At 38.6% G+C, this 22,053-nt stretch overlaps 1 protein-coding gene across 3 annotated transcripts in view; it reads right to left on the reverse strand.

Moving 5' to 3' along the window:
* Positions 1-9,403: 9,403 nt before the first annotated feature.
* Positions 9,404-22,053, reverse strand: part of LOC127633362 (protein phosphatase 1B-like) — a 44,434-nt gene continuing 31,784 nt past the window's right edge. For 2 of the 3 annotated variants that reach the window (XM_052112393.1, XM_052112394.1), the window contains exons 2-6: positions 19,548-20,393; positions 18,680-18,797; positions 17,997-18,108; positions 17,713-17,770; positions 11,687-14,855 (exon numbers count right to left, since the gene is read on the reverse strand). In XM_052112393.1, the coding sequence (XP_051968353.1) occupies positions 14,547-14,855; positions 17,713-17,770; positions 17,997-18,108; positions 18,680-18,797; positions 19,548-20,378 (1,428 nt within the window). In that variant the 5' untranslated portion in view covers positions 20,379-20,393 and the 3' untranslated portion in view covers positions 11,687-14,546. The other variant, XM_052112395.1, reaches the window with a different exon arrangement.

A 22,053-nucleotide genomic window follows, 5' to 3' on the forward strand; every position in this document is an offset into this window, starting at 1 on the left:
GTCCTGAAGAGCAGAGATGGCTCCTGCTGGCCAGGTTTTCACCTGCTTCTGAAGCGGTTTTGTGCGTCTGATCGAGCGGTCTGTATGCTGGAATTAACATAACAGAGATGTGGTCTGAGTAGCCGAGGTGGGGGCGGGGCTCCGCCCGTGCAGCGCCTGGGATGTTTGTGTAAACAAGATCAAGCCGTTCGCCCCTCTCGTTGCAAAGTCCACATACTGATGGAATTTAGGGAGCACTGTCTTGAGATTTGCATGGTTGAAATCTCCGGCGACAATAAACAGTCCGTCGGGGTGAGCGTTCTGCAGTTCGCTCATAGCCCCATACAGTTCACAGAGCGCTTCCTTAGCATTAGCGCTGGGGAATGTAAACTCCGGTTATGCAAACAGTGGTGAATTCCGTGGTAGATAAAAAGGTCTGCATCTAACAGTCACAAGCTCCAACAGCGATGAACAGTAACTAGAGACTAGCATAGAGTTCTTGCACCATTCCGTGTTGATGTAAACACACAAGCCACCACCGCGAGTCTTACCGCAGAGAGCTGTATTTCTGTCGGCACGAAACGAGGCGAGCCCGTCTAGCTGAATGGCGGCATCCGGAACTCTGTCGCTGAGCCACGTCTCCGTGAAAACAAAGACGCAGCAGTCTCTAAACTCACGCTGCGTAGCCTGCTGGAGTTGGATATAGTCCAGTTTATTGTCCAGGGAGCAAACATTTGAGAGCAGGATAGACGGGAGAGCCGGCCGGCTAGGGTTTGTTTTAGCCTAGCATGGACCCCGCCCTCTTTCGCGCTTCCGCTTTCTCGCACACCGCTACGACGTCCTCTCCCCGGCCACCGGCATCAGGCGACGCCGAGGGCTGGAGGCCTGGTCTCCGCAGCAAGCCGAGTACGTGTAGCGCCTCCTGCAGGTCATCATGCAGCATGGTTTTTGCATGAGTCTTATATTTCAGTAGTGTCTGGCGATGGTAGACACGAACACCGGTTGCTCCGATGTCCATGTGTTGCAAAAGTCGGGCTTTTTTAACAAAAATAGCACCATTGTGGATCCGGAGTGGCCGCTGCGTGCTACCGCGCCGCCATCTTGGATCAAAATCTTGATCCAAGACTTGGATCAAGATTTAGTTGTACATCTGGCCTTTTGTCTTTGACGACTTCAGTGTACACATTTGTATGAAATCTTCAGTTTTTTGGCAATTTCAAGCATTGTATAGCCTTCATTCCTCAAAACGATGATTGACTGATGAGTTTCTGGAGAAAGCGGTTTCTTTTTGCCATTTTTTACCTAATATTGACCTGAAGACATGCTAGTCTATTGCATACTGTGGCAACTCAAAAACAAAAACATAAAGACAATGCTTTATAAGCAATATGATTTATAAGCTTCAAGCTTCAAAATAGCTTTCAACTTGTTGGTAAAGAAGCACAATTTATGACACAAGCGTTGTCAAGATTTTTCTGCTGATTTGAAATATGTTCTTTGATCGTAATCTTGACCAACCGTTTTGGAAATTTCGGCCTTTTCCCATTCAAGTAGATAGGAGCTGCACAGCCATGACAGGAAATAGTTTCCCGGGAGCATTCCAAAGATGGCCGCCAGGGAACTGACTTGCTAGAAAGACTAGGTTCGACGCAGAAGTATAAACCGGCCTTAAGGCAAAACAACAGCCTCGTTCAACATTCACTTTCAAAACATGTTTTCTCAGAAAGGGCTGTCACTTTTATTAAGTCTGACAATTCATTTTCAAACAAATAATTGCGATTATGATTAAATATTATGCAATAGTAAAAAATTTCTTTCCTAATTTCTGCACCTTCACACGTTATTTTAATGCTCTGATTAAACCCACGAGCCCTTATTTCTCATGAGGCAAAACCTTGGAGATTGCGCTTCATCATTATCACTCCACAGAAATAGAGTAAGCGTGCGTCTCCTCCTCTGTGTCACTGCATATGAATCAGGAACATTTACCATTACACGATGGTTTAAAGTGAAACTGGAAAGCGCTTTGCGTTTAGTATTAAAGTTTATGCTTGTTTGTTTACACTTTCGCGGAGTTTGGCGGGAACCTCTGCTGACAGCGCGCATCTTGTCAGGAGCTGGTTGATATTCGCGGTGCGGCTCAGTGACGCTAGGACTCGGAGTTCAACTGAACAACACACAAATATAGAATATTTGCTTAAATTCCTGCATTAAAATGCTATTGGAATTTGAATGCCCAATAATCACTGTTGTCTCAAATAACCGTTATCAGAGGATTATTTGCGACACCGACAGGCCTATTCTCAGACTTTGTCGCTGCAAGTCGCCAGTGGCTGGCGGTGAAGTCGCTAGTGGGTGTTCCCACTACTGGTTGCCTTGTAACGTTTATAAATGACATTCACGGATGTCATTCCATTGCTGTTGACAGCGAATCTCTTTTCTTGCCACTAAAAACAAACATTTTGGAGGGAAAAGACTAAATATAAATGGAATCAGTACATAAAATGCTTTATATCAAAGATGAATGAGAAACAAGGCGTGCTGTTTGCCATAGCGGCTGTTTATCTCCGGCGAAAATGCAAATGCCGGTCTTTCTGGGTCCATAAAATCCCCGCGATCTCAGATACACCTTTCCACGCAGTATTTTTCTTAAAAATGTCCTTGTGGAGCACTGGGAAATTTCTAACAGCAAGAATTAGCCTTTCATCCGTCTTGATAGAGAGAGAGAGAGAAGGGACACGTGAGCTCTCCCGTCGTCTCTCCTAATTGCTGTCGCTTCCGTTAGTCGCTCCAAAGTTGAACTTTTCTCAACTTTGTCGCGTCGCTGGACACGCCCACATCTAGCGCCAATGGTCGCGACAGCTCGTGTCGCCGGAAGTCGCTGTGCTCGCATTGAAAATGAATGGTATTGAGTCGCTGTTGCGCGCGATGTCGCTGGCAGTGTGTACGCACCTTGAGGCTTTCACTATCCCTAACATCTCCTTTTGTGTTGCACGGAAGAAAGTCATATGGGTTTTATACAATAAAACACAGTGGTTAGCTTTTTATTTATCCAGTGAGAATCTTCACCGGTGAGATTTGTCTGGAGGTGTTACACTAGACACTTGAGTTTCAGTTAATACCAAGCATTTCATACCATGCTGAGCCAACTTGCCACAGACTCAAAAGACCTTTATGAGATACGAGGAATACTGCAGCCCATCTCTACTGTATAACAATAGAAGATATTATATCTGCCCCAATCAACAGATGTTTCAAGCAATAGCCTCAGTATTGCCAAAACACTTCTCAGACCATTCTTCGATATCTATCTAACCTGCTGCTGATACAGTTCTACTCAGCAGTCATTGAGTCTGTCCTCAGCATTTCAATAACAGCCTGGTTTGGTGCTAGGGTTGCAACGGTATGAGATTTTCACGGTATGATAACCGTCTCAGAAAATATCACGGCTTGACGGTATCACGGTATATGGTATTACACAATTAGTATTATTAGTGAAAACAGAAGGGTTATTTATTTATTTATTTTTGAGCAAACACTTGAAAAAACTTGAAACCATTTATTTTATTGAAGTACGTGTAAAAAAAAAAAAAAGTCTCCTTTTTGAAAATAAAATAAATAGAATAAATAAGAAAGCTAACAGAATTATAATAATAAACCGAATTATAAACATGATAAAAAAAAATAGCATGTAACTATAACATGTAATATAACTAAAGCATGTTAACATAGCATGTTAAATTAACTACTAAATGAATAATAATGTCAGCTGTGTGAGCTTTTAAAGTAATGCCCTATGATTATTAACAGTTAACATATACTGCAGGTGCACAACAGCACAGCCAGACTGCTCCTGTCTGTACCTTTATCTCAGTATTTCTCAACTGGTTTTGCTTCAGGACCAGATTTTACATTGGAAATCAAGTGGCGACCCACCATAGTAAAAAAGTAACCAGTATTTAATTTATCCTGGGTTGCATTTCCTTTTATGTTGCTTAGTTTTGTTCATGGTTTTCCAGTACAAGGACATTCATCAAGTGACATTATTTTTGTTGTTGATCTACAGGAAGTATTCACTCCCCCTTTTAAAAATTGAAGAGCATATTTACTTATGAGCCCATTATTATCCCGTTTGTTACCTAATATTAAATATTTATACACATATTACACAGAAGGAAGGGCTCCTCATTATCATGGTTAGGTCTGTGTGCTAGTCTTTATATTACTATAATAGTAATATAATAATAAATTACAGTATTTATGAAAAATAAATACTAGTTGAAACACATCTTGTAAAGGTGATGTGTGTAATTTATTTTTATTTGTTTTGGCGCATAGTATGTTGCTCTTTTCATCCTCAGTGCTGTTTGTAATGTCAGGACTGCTACTGTTGAGAGGTTCGAATTGACAATTTCCATAACACTTTAAACTAGAAAAGTCTCACTGGAATTGAAATTGGGCACATCAGTTTTGATGTCTGCACTCTGCAATATCGAGGGAATCCCAGTTGTTGCACGAGCATGCCAGAGAGAAGAGCAGATCATTAGCGCAAGCTCGTTACACTCGCGAAAGTGCAGATGAGAAGTCTTTAGCTGTTTGCGAGATTATCATTAAATCTGCCTCGGCAGTCCTAAATAGTCGATCACTTTGGGGGCAGCCGAAATATTTTCAATGGGAGAACCACAGCATTGTTCTTTCCCTGCTGTCCGCGACCCAGTCCGAATAAACCTGTCTAGATCTGTCACCAAGACAAATTCCTTGTATGTGCATACTTGGCAATAAAGCTCCTTCTGATTCTAACCAATTGCCTTAATCTCCCAATCCACAAACCTGAGAGGTTGTGAACAATGTAGTCAAATTCCCCAATGCCTCATCCTGAGGGGTGATGGGGGAGTGGAACTACACTGGCTCATTAAGGGGATTTAGACTTTGCAGTAGGAGACATTGTAATGAGGTGCAAATGCAAAAAAGTCTGCTCAGAGCTTTAGAGAGGATGTCTCTGCTCAATGAGGCTGTTAATTAGCAGATGGGGTCAGAGGTGATGACCCCTCGACACCCTACAGTCAGGTGAGCATGTGCAGTCTGCTATGGTGTAATGCACACTGTCTGTTACCCTGATTCTGCACCTCAGCAAACTTAAAGCCAGGGCTCGACATTAAGCATTTTCATGTGCTTGTAAATTAGAAATTCACTTGTCTGTGTAAAAAAAAGTTACTTGTCCAGAGAGAAAAAAGGATATTTAAGTTCCATGCTGAGGTAACATGTCATAGTTAATTATGTATATTTTTCTAAAATTATGACCGATGCCCAACCTAATAGTGTACATATGCAATCAATTCTGCAAATTCTTAAAATAACAATAAAAAATATCAATTAATAGAAATAGATTAATAATAATTAGGGCTGTCTATTTAACACGTTAATTCAGTGCGATTCATCTGACAAAAAATAACGCGTAAAAAAAATGTCCGCAATTAATCGCACCACGTAAGCTTGTAGTACCACCTGTTTACTCCAGAGGGCAGTAAGTGAAAATTCAGCTGTGTGGGCAATGCGCATTTATACAGTGAAGAAAACAACCCACAACACAGACATGCGTTACGGTCTTGCATTCAAAACACTTGAAGGAGCGCAAATGAGAACTAAGGGATCTCAAGATGTGTTTAAAGATTGAGTATTAAACTATATTTAACTTGAAACAGTGAACTAAGCATTTTATGTTTATGATGCAACACACCCGAGACGCTACACAAGCATGTCTGACGCAGGTGTTAATTGACGGACTCTTAAACAAGTCCTCATAATAAATCTCGAACTGATTGACAAATTCACTTGTGTAATGGATTGCTGTGAACTGTATGCCAATGATTGACTTATGATCAATAATATGGTAGTAAACAATACATTGTATTCTGAAGCCACTTTTTGTATTGTCTTATCAATGATTAACTCTTCTGCTACAGGAATGTAATGCATTTTAATTATCTGAATATTTATATATATATATATATATATATATATATATATATATATAAAAATTTATATTTAAAGATAACTATGTATAATTATATATTGATATACATATATATAATCTTTATATGAATTATTGTTATATGAGGGGCTTTCTCAGCAAATATTTGTATAAGCGATTAATCGCGATTAATTAATCGGTACACCATGTAATTAATTCGATTTAAAATTGTAATCGATTGACAGCCTTAATAATAATACAACAAATTAAGAAAATTCTGTGCTTTTTTAACCGCTTTAAACGTTTTTCACAGCAGTATCATGTATTCAAGTAAACATTTTGAGTGAAATGCAACATAAAACTACTACTGGTTTTCAATGTAAGATTATTATACATTAATACTTTTTAAATTCACTAAAGTTAGTATTTTCTTGTTATGGTTGTTTGATTATTATAATGACACACTAGACAGCAGCAGGTCTACAAGCTTACATTTATACTTACAAGTCCGTCATTTTAATACATATATCTGCTTTTAGCTCTGCTGTTTACATTCACTTAAGACATCACTCTTTGTGTTTACATGAATAACTTGTGCATTTTGGGGGAATTTTAAATGTATTTGCCCGTTCAGGCATGCATTACGGCGAGCATTTTCAGCACACACACATGCGCCGTCTGCCAATCAAACAGGGTGCAGCTGTTACTAGATTGCGAGCGATTATAAAATGATGCACTCTGGATTCTTTTCAACAGCAGAATAAGAAAATTAACTTTCTAATAAGTGACACAGGCCTAGGCTATCCCAAATATAGCCAGTTAATTTTTGTTGTTGTTGTTGTTGTTGATGTTTTAATCCATCTGCTTGTCCGGTCGGGCAAGTAAAATTCTTTCACTTGTCCCTTCAAAAATCCACTTGTCCTGGACAAGTGGACAAGCATTAATGTCGAGCCCTGTTAAAACACACTTTTTTTCACATTATTCACACAGACCGGCTAGGGGTAAAATAACATATATCAGTGAGACCTGAAATGTTTATAAGCTTTATAATGGTTTTTAATAACTCTGGGACAGTTCACCAAAAAATATAAATTCTCTCATAATTTGCTCATCCTCATGCCACCATGACTTTACACAGCCCTCCTATACATATAGAGTTCTTCTTTTTTTTTTGTTTTTTTTTAAATGAAAAATAACCTCCTCGTGGTCACTATAATGTGGTTCGCTCTAGTTGTGGCGTGTGGCGAGTTGTGTGTGGATGCCGTGGAAAATAACGTGAAGCCTCCACATGTGCCATATGACTGTCTCAGTCACGGAGGCAACTGAGATTTGTCCTCCACCACCCGGATTGAGGCGAGCCACTATGCCACCACGAGGACTTAAGTGCGCATTGGGAATTGGCCATTCCAAATTGGCAAGAAAAGGGAGAAAAAAAAAGGACTTAAATTATTTATCATATCGCTTCTGAAGCCATGGATTTAACTATTGGATTAAATGTATGCTGCATTTATGTTTTAGTTTTTTTGGGGGTGTTTCAAAGTTCTGGCCACCATTCACTTGAATTGTATGAACCTACAAAGCTGAGATATTCTTCAAAAAATCTTTGGGGTGAACTATCCTTTGTTGTTTTTCAGGGGAAATACAGCATTTGCCTAAGACTATAAATGAATGTCTGTGATTTGCTTAATTTCTTGAAACTAATTCTAGGACCATTATGACTTTAAGAGAATAAAGTTACAGCAAAGAAAACTCATCCAATGGATCACAGCTTGTGTTTTTATAATTCAACACACACACACATCTACGCTGGAAATTTGAACTCCTTAAATTGTTATCACGCCCTCTTGTGTCAACCCTTTGCCATAACAGTTTTAATTGATCACACCCCAAGAACCACATTGAATTCACTGCACAATAAATCCAAAAAGCAGTTACCTCGTAAATACTGAAATTGAGAGAATCTTTGTTTTCTCTTATTCCGAACATAGGTAAAGTTGAGCTACACATACATTCAACCGAAAAGCTACTGAGAAAGAAACATTTGCTAACACAATAAGTAAGGTTTCGTACCTATACGTATACCGACACATAAAATATAAATTCCTCAGCTTACCGTAGACTTATTCGGTGTGATGGCAGTCTGTATTTGAGCAAATCGCGCCAAAAAGTGGACAAGTACCCGGTGCCGTTATCCAAATCATCCTTCACTGTTGTCAAAACTGACTCTTTATGCCGAGAGTTAAACGGCTTATCTTTTAACATTGTGTCTTATTAGATTCACTAGTTTTAAACTGTCATTTGCAAGCACCTCACAACAGACAACGGTACGACGTGGTACGTTTTTTAGCATGATGCCCGTGAATCCATATTTTGCGCACTGTTTTCGTACTTCCGTTGTTTTGTCCAATCTTTGTCGCTTATCTTGAGTTTAAAGGAATAGTTCACCTAAATTCTCTCATCATTTACTCACCCTATCCCTGGACAGATGTGTAGCCTATAACTTTCTTCTTTTGAACACACATATATATATATATATATATATATATATATATATATATATATATATATATATAAGAAAAGTATTTCAGCTCTGTAGATCCATACAATGTAAGTGAATGGTGGCCAGAACTTTGAAGCTCCATAAAGCACATAAATACAGCAAAAAAAAAAAAAAAAAAAAAATCCATATGATTCCATTGGTTAAATCCATGTTAGTGATATAATAGGTGTGGTTGAGAAACAGTATTTATGTTCTTTTTTTTTTTTTTTATTACAATAAATGTCCACTTTAACTTTTAGAGGGCTGTTTAGAACTTTTTACCCCTGAACTAAGAAACAACTTCTACGGAAGTATATCAAGGCCTTAATCGATTACTTTCATGCTGCCATTATGTCCTTTTTGGGGCTTCAAAAGTCCTGGCCACCACTCACTTGCATTGTATGGACCTAGAGAGCCGTGATATTCTTCTAAAATTATTTGTTTGAGTTCAGCAAAAGAAAGTCATACAAAATCTGGGATGGCACGAGGGTGAGTAAATCATTGAATTAAGATGTTTAATTAAAAAAACACTAGTAGAGGTTAGTTTGTGAACAAATCTTTAATGTGAATGAATAATTTTCTCTCACTTCCATTCTTTTGGTCCTGAATAACTGTTTTTAATGAATCAGTTGAATCAATTATTCAGTGACTCGCTTATAATACAAGACGCTTATGTGGCACCACCTTTTGGTGTAAATTATTTATATTAGTGATTTTGAATAGATTAATTTGAATAAATTGTTGAATAGATTTAAACTAATCACGCCTCACAGGTTAAAAACTACAAGACATGATTTCAGTCATAACTCACTTCAGCAATTAAAGGGCTGATTAGTGGTTCTTTGAGGTTTAAAATGGAGTAAGAATAAACAGACAAAACAATTCCTATCAAAGACATCTTTTTTTTTCCCCTCCTTGCTTAAACATCAAGATTACCAAATTTCAAACACAAGCCACTGTGTTAACATCAAACTTTAGCAATCCTTTATTGAGAACAGATCATATTCACTGGTTGCTACTGAAACATCACAACACCATACTGGGGACGACCATTACACACAGTCTCATCAGGTGGTTAGAAAGATTCAGAGAGAAATAGAGGAAGGCTGTGAGAGAAAGAGAATTCTCCATCTCGCTCTCCAAAACACATTGGGTACAGTAGTTTCCCCCATCCAGAAATAACCCTCTGTCACAACATTTCTTAAGCTAAAAAAAAAAAATAAAAATAAAAAAACTTGCAATAAATGATACTTTGTTTCCATTATTCTATTAATCAATAATTGTTGAAGTACACAACCCAAATGAATGTCCTCGAGCACTCACTGCACAAAATATATCTTAACCATTTCAAATGAAAAAAAAAAAAAAAGTATTACATTTACTTGATCTATTCATCTTAAAAATTCAACTTTCCAGCATACGGCTTTGAGTGTACCAGAGGGGGGAAAACTGCAAAAATATATATACATCAACAATCCTCTCATAAAATTCAATTAAACACTCATTTTAAAGCTACACACCAGACCAGGTGAAGTCAATGAATAAAGGAAAAAAGGAGGGGGGAAAAACAACTCAAAGAAGGCCTCCAGAGCATGTCTGTCTGTGTTAAATGTATGTACAGACCAGAGAAAAAGGAAACTGATCTGTGAAGTAAGTGAAGTAACAATGTGATGTATATGATGAAGCGAATCAAACGATAAACGCACATTGATAAATGAAAGTGTTATGCATATGCATGTACAAATGAGTGCATGAAAGTATATGTATTGTGTATCAGTGTGAAAAAAGGGGTACATTCATCCATCCATAGCCAACTATCCCATAAGTACACCCTTGCAGCAATGGTTCACCATTAACAGGCACAGTTCAAAACATAAACCAATCCAACATTGATTAAAACAAAAACAAAAAATCAGAACCACTCAAACGTTTCAAGTACCTATCAGCCAGTCTGAGGAGAGAGTGCCCCTCCCACTCTTTCACTCCACTGTTAAAGGAGAAAAATATATATAGCTATTTACACATACATATTTCTGCAGTTTCAATTTAGAAATACTCTACCATCTCATAGTTTCTCTTTCATATATTTTTTAGTATTTTTTATTTTCGTAATCAAATGCGAGTGCAATTAAACAATACTAATTACGCCATATAATCTGTAGAAAAAAAAACTTAAAAAAAAAATGTAGAGTCAATATAATAAAGGGGGAAACCATTTATATTTTTTCTATTTTGTTAGAGAAAAGCCAGAAGGCAAGCTCATGGGAGAAATTCAGGTGGGGTGAGCTGGGGAGCAGAAGAGAGAGAGAGAGAGAGGTAAAGATGGAATTAAGAGGAGATCAGAGGATTTCCGTTTTTATTTAATACAGAGTGACGAGTCTCTTGGGTGACTGGGAAGTCACTACAACATAAGCTCCTCCATATGTTGTATCTCCACTCCTCAAAGTTCTCTCCATCCTGGGTGGGTTTGCCATAGGCTTCTGCTGTCAGATGAGATTTTTTTTTAATTTTGTTAAATTTTTTCTATTATATTGTTAAACAGAGAGCACCAAAATGAATGACACAACAGGCAGCAAACGAGGTGCATGAGAGGGCTTTTTAAATTGCTGTGGTCCAGCAGGTTGGTTAGAGTCCCTAACAGTTGCAGGATTAAAGAAGATGGTGGCTATAATGGTGAGATCATGCCTGGTGGACACATCTCCAAAAAGCTGCACATGCGTGGTGTGAAGGGGCTGAAAGCGAGCCAAATCTATGATCGCCAAAAAAGTCGGCACAGCGGCTCCCCACATTCAATGGTCTGAACACCACGCTCCGTCAGGGCTCAGTGGCCCCGCCCTTCTCCAGCAGAGTTAAGCGTTCCAAATTAGCATCCAGCAACAATTGCTTAAGCAGTCTCATCACTGCTCTTAATTGAAACAGATTTCAGGAGGAAGTGGGATTAGGGGGTAAAAATAAATCTCTCTACCATACAATGCTGTTCTAAAAATCATGACATTTCCATAGTTTCTCATCTTTAAAAAGTGTACGTTTTCCAGACTCGTTTAATATTTCCTATGACTCTCAGAATCAAAAGCAAAAAAAGTGTGTGATCAAGGGTTTTCTTGTGTGAATTGAGGACATTCTCGTGTGGAGATCGAAGCCGTCTGCTGCTCGGGCTACCAGGGGTCATCCAGGTCACCGCCAGTCTGCGACGGAGAAAACAAGACAGGGAAAGAAATGAGCAAACAGAAAATAAAAAGGGTAGAGCACTGACTAGTGAGACTCTGGGTGATTAAAGAATTAGGGAATGGGTTTGAAATCAAGAGAAAGGATTTTCTTGTTCTTGGATGCCACATAATGAAAATTGAAACATGGAAGAACATAATTACCATATTAAGTACTTTGTTCAAAAACAATAAGCACTTCTGACAGGAAATGCACAAAACAGGGTAAGAAAAACAAATATCTTCCCAATATCACTTAAAAAAAAAAAACACTGGAAGTAGTTAGCATTCAACAGTGAATGATTTAAAAAAAACACAAGCTCAGTGGATAAGTTTGCAGACAGGAAAAATATCTAGGGGGAAAGCCCAATAAGACTTGACCAGCACATTTTTGTTTCTGTTTTTGAAAGCTACATTTCCAGAAAAACAATGCATCTCAGCAGAAAATGAATTTTCCTCAGCCTGAAGATGACTGACTCATGCAGGTTTAAAGCACACTTACCTTAAGTTTAAACAGTACTGAGTAAGAACCTGAGCCAAATAGGAGTAATGTTTTAAAGCTTTTTATGGGTGATAGAAATAACCACACCCACCATTATGAGTAGGAAGTGGCATAAAGAGCATTCATCACATGGCTATAAGTAAGTGACTGTAGCATTCTGTGAGATGTGTCATCTCATTTACAGGATTTTAAAATCTTACAAATACAGTGAAGAAATGTAATAAATAAATGGCAGAATGAAAGACAGATATCAATAGTTTAATTAGATTTATTTTGTTCAAAGAATTGCAGCATGAAACAATATGAAAATAAACTTAGCATAGAAGTTTAATAAAGTTTGGGCATAACCCAAACCAGCAAACAAAGCTCTATGGACAATTAAGTAAAGCTCTCGGATTCTGCTCTGAGACTGTATATTAGTAACATGAGTTTAATAACAACAGCAGCATTATGTATGCACTTACTCTGTTAAGAGGATTACACAGTTTGCATTATGAATTAACTTCTAAATCAACTGCAAGTCAAAGTAATCAGATTTAATTTGCTCATATTTTGATAAATCAACAAAAGAGAAAAATAAAATAAAATTGGAACATACTTTTTGGGGATGACACTCATTTCCAAACATTTGGTTAATGATAAGAAGCTCTGTGCAAATACTGCAGAGTACAGACATTAAAGTAATCATGTAGCAGCATTGTCTTATGTGTAGAGTTCATAAGATCTCCTACAGGTAATGCAGTCTGTAGGTATTTTCCACTTTTATTAATGACTTTTACATTTCAAATGTGAAGCCATTAACTAACTGGAATAGCAGAGCAGGAGAAATGATTGTGTGAGCTTAGAGTATACTGTAAGGTATATTCACTGAGCCATTGCAATCTCATATGGTCCATGCTTCTAGAGCCAATGCATTTAGATTTTGTGCTTTTTCCTCAAGGGGACCTGGATAATAACTCTTGTGCACTTAAAGAGCAGACAGAGGACCATCATTTTTGAGAGCTCAGTCCAAATTATAAATCACTGCAAGACAGACAAGAGAGAGGGACAGGCAGTGAGAGAGAAAAAAAAAAAAAAAAAAACACACAAATGCACTCGCACAGCATTATATTTCCCTTTTGAACTGTGAAAGAATGGCTTTTGATCAGTTACAATCATGTCACATTATATGATACACATACAGTCACACTCTAACACCATATAAAAGAGCACAATACAAGCTGTACCTGATGCTTCCTGCAGCACATTAATATCCAATAACTAGAATAAACCACAACACAACCCAGAATGCTCAGTACACACGCATAGCATGGCACAAGGCAAATAGTCAATGTATCCTTAGCACAGCCCAGATTGTCCACTTGTCCAATTCTTTGGGTGCAAAACAGTGACCATAAAATCATTCAATTCTGTGTCACTGCTAAAGTCATACATTTAGAATTTAGTAGATTATGTTGTCTTGGAAATATAAAAAATACTGGGCTAAGTGCAGAGATAAAGGAAAGTGCTTACTGTAGACAGAACTGGGATATGCCAAGGTTAACCTCACCTGCAGTTGCAAAGCAGATTTTCAGTGCTAAGAATACTGCTCTAAACTTCCCACTTTAATATTTAAAGGAATGTTTTTGTTCAATACAAGTCAAGCTCAATCAACATTTGTGGTATAATGTTGATAACCACCAAAAATAAATGACCTGTCACATATATATATATATATATATAAGGCAAAAATAGCGTTTTTCATTAAGGCACTTCACAAAGGAAGTGAATGTGCCCAGTCCATAACATTAAAAATGCACATTTTCAAATGTATAGCCACAAGATGGAACACGTTGTGTGTTTTTTTTTTTTTGTAAAAAATTTATATTCAAAATTACAACTTTGTCATCATGACGACATATCGCTGATAAACCTTGGAATCTGCTAAATGCCAAAACGCCAGTAAATCCCAGATTTTATCACACTAAAATAATGCTATCATGTATAATTTTCAAGTTTTGAGGCTATACTTTTATTGTTTAAGGTATGGGCCCATTCACTTCCATAAGAGCCTCACTGTAACTGTGATTTTTTTTCTAAATCAACATTATACCTTAAACATTCAACATTCCTTTAATTAAATAGAATTTTCCAGTGTGGCTGAATAGAGTCTTTCTGTGTGCACTCAGAGACCCTACATTTACATCTCAATAAAGATTACCAAAACCTGCACTGGAACTGCCCTGAGGAGGAACTTAACCAACAGATAGGCAACCTATCAATCTGGGCCAGAGAGCAGGTCTGGGTAAGGGTTTGATAACAGGGTCTGAAATAGTGGGGTAGGATTAGTGGGTACTAAATTGGATGTCAGGGTCAGGCAGTGGGGGCACCAGAGAGCTTGTCCAGAGATGGCGATGTGGTGCCTTCGTCAGGTCCCTCCTCAGAGTTGAGGGTTTCAGTGGCTGGGGATGGTGGGGGTGAGGGAGGGTCCTCCTGGGGGTCAGTCCGTGTAGTGGCACCTGTCGAGCAGGACAGCCGGTAATTGGAGAGCGTCTGCTCGAGCGCTTGCCGGTATTTGCCTCGGTGGCTGAGCTGGAACTGTCGTAGCGCTTCCAGCAGGTGGGCAGCGACAGTGCTGCCGTCTTTTTCCTTCTCACCACCGGCTGCTCCTCCCTGGCTGTCCTGGTGCAAGATGCCAGTGTCAGTGGACAGAGCAGGTTACAGTGGCCCACTTGCCCATGACCTTACACTGCCCTTATGAAGGCTTTAATTTAGAGAGAAGCTGGATTGAAGAGTGTGCCAAAAGTAAGCAGCCCTCCAGGTAAGTGGTAGCAAATGTGTGTTCGTAAGCATGTGTGTGTCCAAATACGAATAAAGGTCTGAAGTTAATGAGATGCAAGCATCTTGTCAACACAGAACTTCTCACAGATGTCCAAGCCTTGGACCAATAAACTTCCTCAAATAAGAACTATCAAGATGTAGACATACATATACAAACCATTATGAACAAGCTCAAGCAAAGGTGGACAAACAAAGTCAAGGCTTGAACAAAAATCCTTCCATTTTCAACTTAAATGCAAAGGCACTGCTTTTAAAGATAGTGGTGTTTGGATGTTTAAACTGCCCTATCTTTACCAAGGAAGAGTACCAGTTACACTTCCATAAGCAGGACATAACCTAAACACTTACTAAATGCATTGCTCTCAAATGATCAAGAGAGTAAACATATGCATGAAAGAGAAACCTAGACCTTCATCAATACAATCTATTAAAGTGTGAAAAATTAAAAGTATTCTAATATGTCATGGATGGACTCAAGTCATCATTTCATAATGAAAACATACCTGCAAACTCAGTACAGTTAAAAAAAATAATTACCATCATGAGGGAATTGTTAGGACATATTTTTTCTAACCATACAAAATATGACAATATGACGACATAATGTTAAATCAAATATTGCATATTAATCAATCCTTAAAATCCTTCAACCTGAATAATCCGAAGCGGTTACCTATAAATTGAAATTAAAATCAAATAAATTATTGTGATACGTATATAGGCCTACCTGTACTAGATCACGAAAAGAAAAAGAAATATATACGACGTTACAAATAAGAAAATGGAAATCATAAGTGGAAAAAAATCATTTTCAAATTACAGGGTAATATTTTGTCACATTCAATGGCATTTTTGCCCTGACACCTTGCTAATTCTGACCCTGGTTCAGACCAAACTCATTCTTGCGTAAAAAAAGCAAGATGCAGCGCAATGAATCAGGCAGAATGCAGGTCTTTCGAGATGCGTTTTAAACAGTTGAAGTTCTTTAAAGGCGTCTAAAAACACAGCAAAATGTGGCAAAAAGACATTAATCTAGCGCATGTTTATTTGAAGGACAGAGGAAGCTTTATAAGGAAGCTTGAGCGAGGATGCACAGGTGGAATCAATGTGGAAATCTTTTGCACCGAAGCACCTGACTCACGCATAAATTCTCCCTCCCCTTCACATCTGACACAATAGTTCTAATTCATGTTTCCATTAATTATCACATACAACGACAGTGCATGTTAAATTATTAGGATTTACTCTTAATATATCAATTAATGAAAAAAGAGGACACAAAATATTAGTCTGTTTTTTTCTGAATTACACACATATACATATACACATATATATATATATATATATATGACTGACCATGGGGAGAACTGAGCGGGCCGGTGTGTTGGCCGCGAGACGCGCCGAATTGGCCGTGATAAGCAAAAATGAGCCGCCACATTATGCAAAACGTGGACCACAAAACGACGCTGTGATAAAATACTGACAGCAACAGTTGGACTTGGGAGAAAGAGACGATGTATGAAGGCTGGCCACAAAGAAATTGAGGTAGGTTAACGCCTTGGTGGTATTGTTGGGTTGTTGTTTTTTTTAAGTTGTATTAAGTCAACTAGTGACAACTATATTAGACAACTTAATACGCAATATTAAGACAAGGCGGTGGAGTTACATTATGTAGGCTGTGTTTTATAGCTAAACCGAACTCATTAAGTTAATAGGCTAGCAAATTGTTGTTAAGTAGCAGAAAATGAGTGGCAAAGGTAACGTAAGATTGAGTATAGACCAATGACTTAAGTAATTGGCATGGTGACATTGCTGTGTTAATTTGTCCTTCACATTACCATCAAAATTCATTTGATTTGGCATCAAAATTAATTTGAATATGATATAAAAACAAATTGCCTACAAAAACATACCTCAAAAAGGTGTCTGCCGTAATATGCCTGCATAACCTGCATAAAGTACCAGCTAGTTTTGATTGTGTCAAGTTTTCTTTTTCTGGATATTCAGGGTTTGCGTTAAGTTAAAATCATTGCAACGATTTTCTTATAGTGCAACACTTGGATTTCTTGATGTTTCACCTGTCTAAATGTGACAAAAATATTACTAAAATGTCAACAGTTTTCATTGACTAAATCTAGACTAAAATACTGAGGGTTTTCTTTGACTAAGACTAAAATGTCCAGACTTTTAGTCAACTAAAACGTGACTAAAAAAAATGAATAAGCTTGATTAAATATGATAAAAACTAACAAGGACATTTGACACAGGACTAAGATTAAGACCAAATGAAAATGAAAATGCTGACAAAATTAACACTAGGTTAGAACATGTTTTATGTCGCCCTTCAGAGGAACGTGCCGTGTCTGTCAACACAGACAAGGTTGTGTGCATGCGTCCACCTATGCTAGTACTGCTCTTAACACAGTCGCGATCAGCCGAATAAAATATTTTTTTCACACACTACCAAATCTGTGTACTTCATGGATGTATATACACAATAAAAAAAAGCATGGATGTATAGGTTAATACACCCCCACACCTGAAAAAGTAAAACTCATCGAATATGCGTGAATCGTGTAAATGACCTATTCTGGATTCAAAATGGCCGAGTTTGCAGGTATGGAAAAGAAGACTCAAGTGACCTTTTGTTTTTATTTTAGCTTCACTTATATGATCAAAACTATAAGGAAGAACTCACCCCATCTTCTTCTCTATGTGGATTAAGCCTGTTGTAAACAGCCTCAATTACACTGCGTCTAGAAGAAGACAAACAGACAGATTATAAACACTGAAAACCCTACAGAAGACACCTTATACTGGTAAGGAAAGGTTGTAACAGCCCTCTTTGTCAATGTCTTAATTTAGTAGTTCATTTATTTAAAAGGAATGGTAGCGCAACTACAAAAATATGCTGCTTTGATCAGCAGAAATGTGATATGAGGACTGCAAGGACAAATGTTCATGTTAATTTTGGATCCCTACTTGCTAGCGAGACCACCTCCTGGTGGCATGTTGGGGATGCTCTCAGGGTGGAGGCTGTGCATGATGTGGCTTAGATCTGGGATGCCTTCCTCCCCTGATTTCTCCATAATTTCTGCAGAGTGAGAAAATGTGAAATCAGATTATACATATATGAAGACCAGAAAGCCCTGCTAATGGAAGCCTTAAAATGGAACATTTCATCTACCATGACTGCTGAAACCTTAGAATGGTGTAGGCATCAATCATCCCACGCTTACAGACACAGTGTGAGACAATAACGTCCAGATGGTGAGACAGAAAGTGGAAAACAGGATTCATCATAGCTGATCTAACAACATATCTAGTGGAAAACACTTCAGAAATTGTGAGGATCTGACCTAACATTCCCCATCTATAAAAGATCCCATGAGCCTCCAGACAGTTCCGAACATGTCAGGATGCTGAGAGAGAAGAACCAGACAGGGAAGAGGACGACTGCAATCCAAACAGTACTTACACAGAGAGAGCAGGACACCAGCACTAAATACATTTTCAAACCCCTCTATGGCTAACAGAGCATTAATATCAAATATATAATAATTTACTTATGTTTTCTAAATGCAAGATGGGCAAGCGAACATGGTTTACTCACATTCCCACAAGTGTAGATAAAGCGCAGTGAAGGACAGAGTGCTGTATCTTACCTTCCACCCGAGCCTCCAGCAACTTGTCCAACTCGGCCTCTCTCTTCACAGCCTCCTCTGATACTTTCGGTGCATTGGGGAAACATATCAGAACAACACTCATGTTGTCACGACTTCCCTGGTTAGAAAAAATGCGGTACATTAAAAAACAAACTTTAAAAAAGGCACTTCACTGGATTAAAATCCAACCTGATGATGCGTGCATGTGCATTTATAGTTTGGCTCCTATTGTAAACCACTATAAACCAAGGCTGCCTTTTATTTTGCCAATATTTACCTCGGATGGAAATCTGAGACATCTATTCATACTTTAACACTAACCAGACCTTCAAAAAGAAACATCTTCCAAGTTCAGTGTCTCAGAGCTTAGTTTCCAATGCAAGCATGAGCCATATATCATGACAAAAACATAAAGCAGGCTACAGAGACGGTCTAATAATGGAAAGCTCTGACATCAACTTCAGCAAATCCATTCCAGATACTAGAGCTGTGACCTCACTCACAAAGTCCCAGGCTGTGTTCTAACATCTAGAGCTTGTGTCTACAGTCAGAAGACATTTGGTGGGTATTAAATGGTTTGGATTCTCGATTGCCATGAAAATGAGACCAAAATCATAAAATAAAAAAGAAGCAATTTGAGAGATGAAGCACTGAAATGCTTAAATAATACAGCAGTGTATGGAAAAGGGGAGGGGGATTTTTTCTTTGGTAGAATTATGAGTTTCACATGCAGGTCTGTTTAACGAGTCTAGCAGGACTAAAATGCTTACATAAAGATTTAGCTTGATAAACCCCAATGGGTTTTGGTTCAAGGCAAAAAACAAAACAAAACCAACACTTCTTGAGATGTCTGCTTTAATCTCCTCACCTTATGTAAACAAGTGTCCACCACAGAGTTGCAGACCTTCTCCAAGTCATCCCACACCTCCAGCCGAGAGCGCACAAAATCACACAGCTCCTCGTTGCTCATCACGTCCCAGATGCCATCGCAAGCGAGCACCACAAACTCATCCTCTTCTGAAACGCGTGGGATCTCAAACACCTCCGGTTCCGGAGATACCAGCTGCTCAGTGGGACCCTTCCCATCCACACACTTGTAGTCATAATCCCCCAGGGCACGTGATACAGCCAAAGAGCCATTCACCCTTTGGATCATTACAGAACCTCCTGCATTCTGAATGCGTTCTTTTTCACGCGGATTGCAGGGCTTGTGGTCTTGTGTGGAGAACTGCACCTGTCCGGCACGACTTAGAACAGCACGGGAGTCTCCACAGTTGATGAAATAGAGGTGCTCGGGCGACATCAGCACTCCCACTGCTGTGGAGCCACTACGGTCCATGCCGTTGCGTAGATCCGAGAAGTTGCGCATATACTCGTCGATTTTCAGGAAGCCTGAGCGAATGCCAATTTTAACTCCCTCCACAGAGTCAGGGCCAGAACGGAAGTCCTCGCTACTGGTTATGATGTGTTCCAGCAGGTGTTTGGAGCAATAGTTGGCGACACGGGACCCAGCGTGACCGTCATACACGGCAAAGAAGGACCAGTCGTCCAGGCCATGTGGCAAGCCCACTACAGCTGTGTGCGCATCCTCCATCTCCACCCGCCAGCCCTGCATGCTGCTCAGGCCGAAGCGCAGACCATTGCCCGCCCCATGAGCATTATGTTTTTCTGTCTTCGGTTTGTCCAAGAAGGCCCCCATGGCTCAGGACACCGTCTGTAAGAGGAGTGTGCAAAGATGCTTCACATGACAAAAGCAGAATTTGACACTTTAAAAAAAACTGTAAATATTACTAAAATATCTGCAATGTAATAAAGTGCCTTTTAAGAGGTTAATCTCATTCAATCATAACATTGCACATGTTACTGGCAGTTTAATCCACCTTCTTCTGGCCTTCCAGGAGATCAGCCAAACACTTGAGCAGCAAGCATGCACGCCAGCAAAGCCATAGCACTGACAAGAATGTTCTTTGGCCTTACACAAAGCAATAAATCCTCTTTTGTGTACCTACAACAAGGTGTCTGCATGAATTTATGAGAATGAAAGCTGTGATTTTGACAACTTATACTGCGTTACTGACATGTTTACGTGATCTTAAGACTTTCGCAACAGCATATATAAACAAGATACTAAACAGACAAACTGTCTTTATTGGGTACACATGAACATCAACTTATTCATGTGATTATCTAATCAGCCAATCATGTAGCAGCAGTGTAATGTATAAAATCATGCAGAGATGGGTCAGGAGCTTCAGTTAATGTTCACACCAACCATCAGTGATTTAGACTGTGGCGTGATTGTTGGTGCCAGATGGGCAAGTTTGAGTATTTCTGTATCTGCTGAGTTTATTGTGCAATTGATTAGGCTACTTATAGACACGGACGTTTCAAAAGCAGGTTTAAAACATCAGAGAAAAGCCAAGGTATACTATACACATTATTATTATTATTATTATTATTATTGTCATGGTACAATAATTCAGTCATTTAACACATCCAATGTTGGATTGATAAACTTGATTATAACTAATCGCTGCACCGGAGAACTGCATTGCCGATAAGGTGGAGAGAGGATAACATTAGTTAAAATGAAATGTTACAAAGTCAAGAATGTAAACTGCTTACCTTTACTCTTAATATGCTGTTTTGAATGAAAAATATTTCACATTATTTACAAAGTCTGTTTTTTTTTTGTGTGTGCGTTTCCTTCTCTCAACAACAAGGCTTTTTCGTCCACAGAACGGACGCTCGCTGGATGTTTTTTTTGGCACCATTCTGAGTAAACTCTAGAGACTGTTGTGCATGAAAATCCCAGGAGATCAGCGGTTACAGAAATGCTCAAACCAGCCATTATGGCACCAACAATAATGCCACAATCTAAATGACTGATGTCACATTTTTCCCCCATTCTGATGGGTAATGTGAACATAAACTGAAGCTCTTGACCAATATCTACATGATTTTATACATTACACTACTACCACACAACTGGCTGATTAGATAATCGCATGAAAAAGTAGATGTACAGGTGTACATAATAAAGTGGCCGGTGAGTGTATATTCAGACCCCTTCATATTTTTTTTCTTCACATTTTGTAATATTGCAGGCTTATGCTAAAATGTTTAAATATTTTTTTTTTTTTTATCAGTCAGTCTACACTCCATGCCCCATAATGACAAGGCAAAAGCCAGATTTTTGATAACTGCAAATTAAAAAGAAAAAAACAGAAATATCACTAGCATAAGTATTCAGACCCTTCGCTATGACGCTTAATTTAGCTCATGTGCATCCCATTTTTCTGGATCATCTTTGAGATGTTTATACACTTTGATTTGAGTCCACCTGTGGCAAATTCAATAGATTGGACATGATT

This window comes from Xyrauchen texanus, chromosome 40 (assembly GCF_025860055.1).
Source record: "Xyrauchen texanus isolate HMW12.3.18 chromosome 40, RBS_HiC_50CHRs, whole genome shotgun sequence".
NCBI classification, from domain to species: Eukaryota; Metazoa; Chordata; class Actinopteri; order Cypriniformes; family Catostomidae; genus Xyrauchen; species Xyrauchen texanus.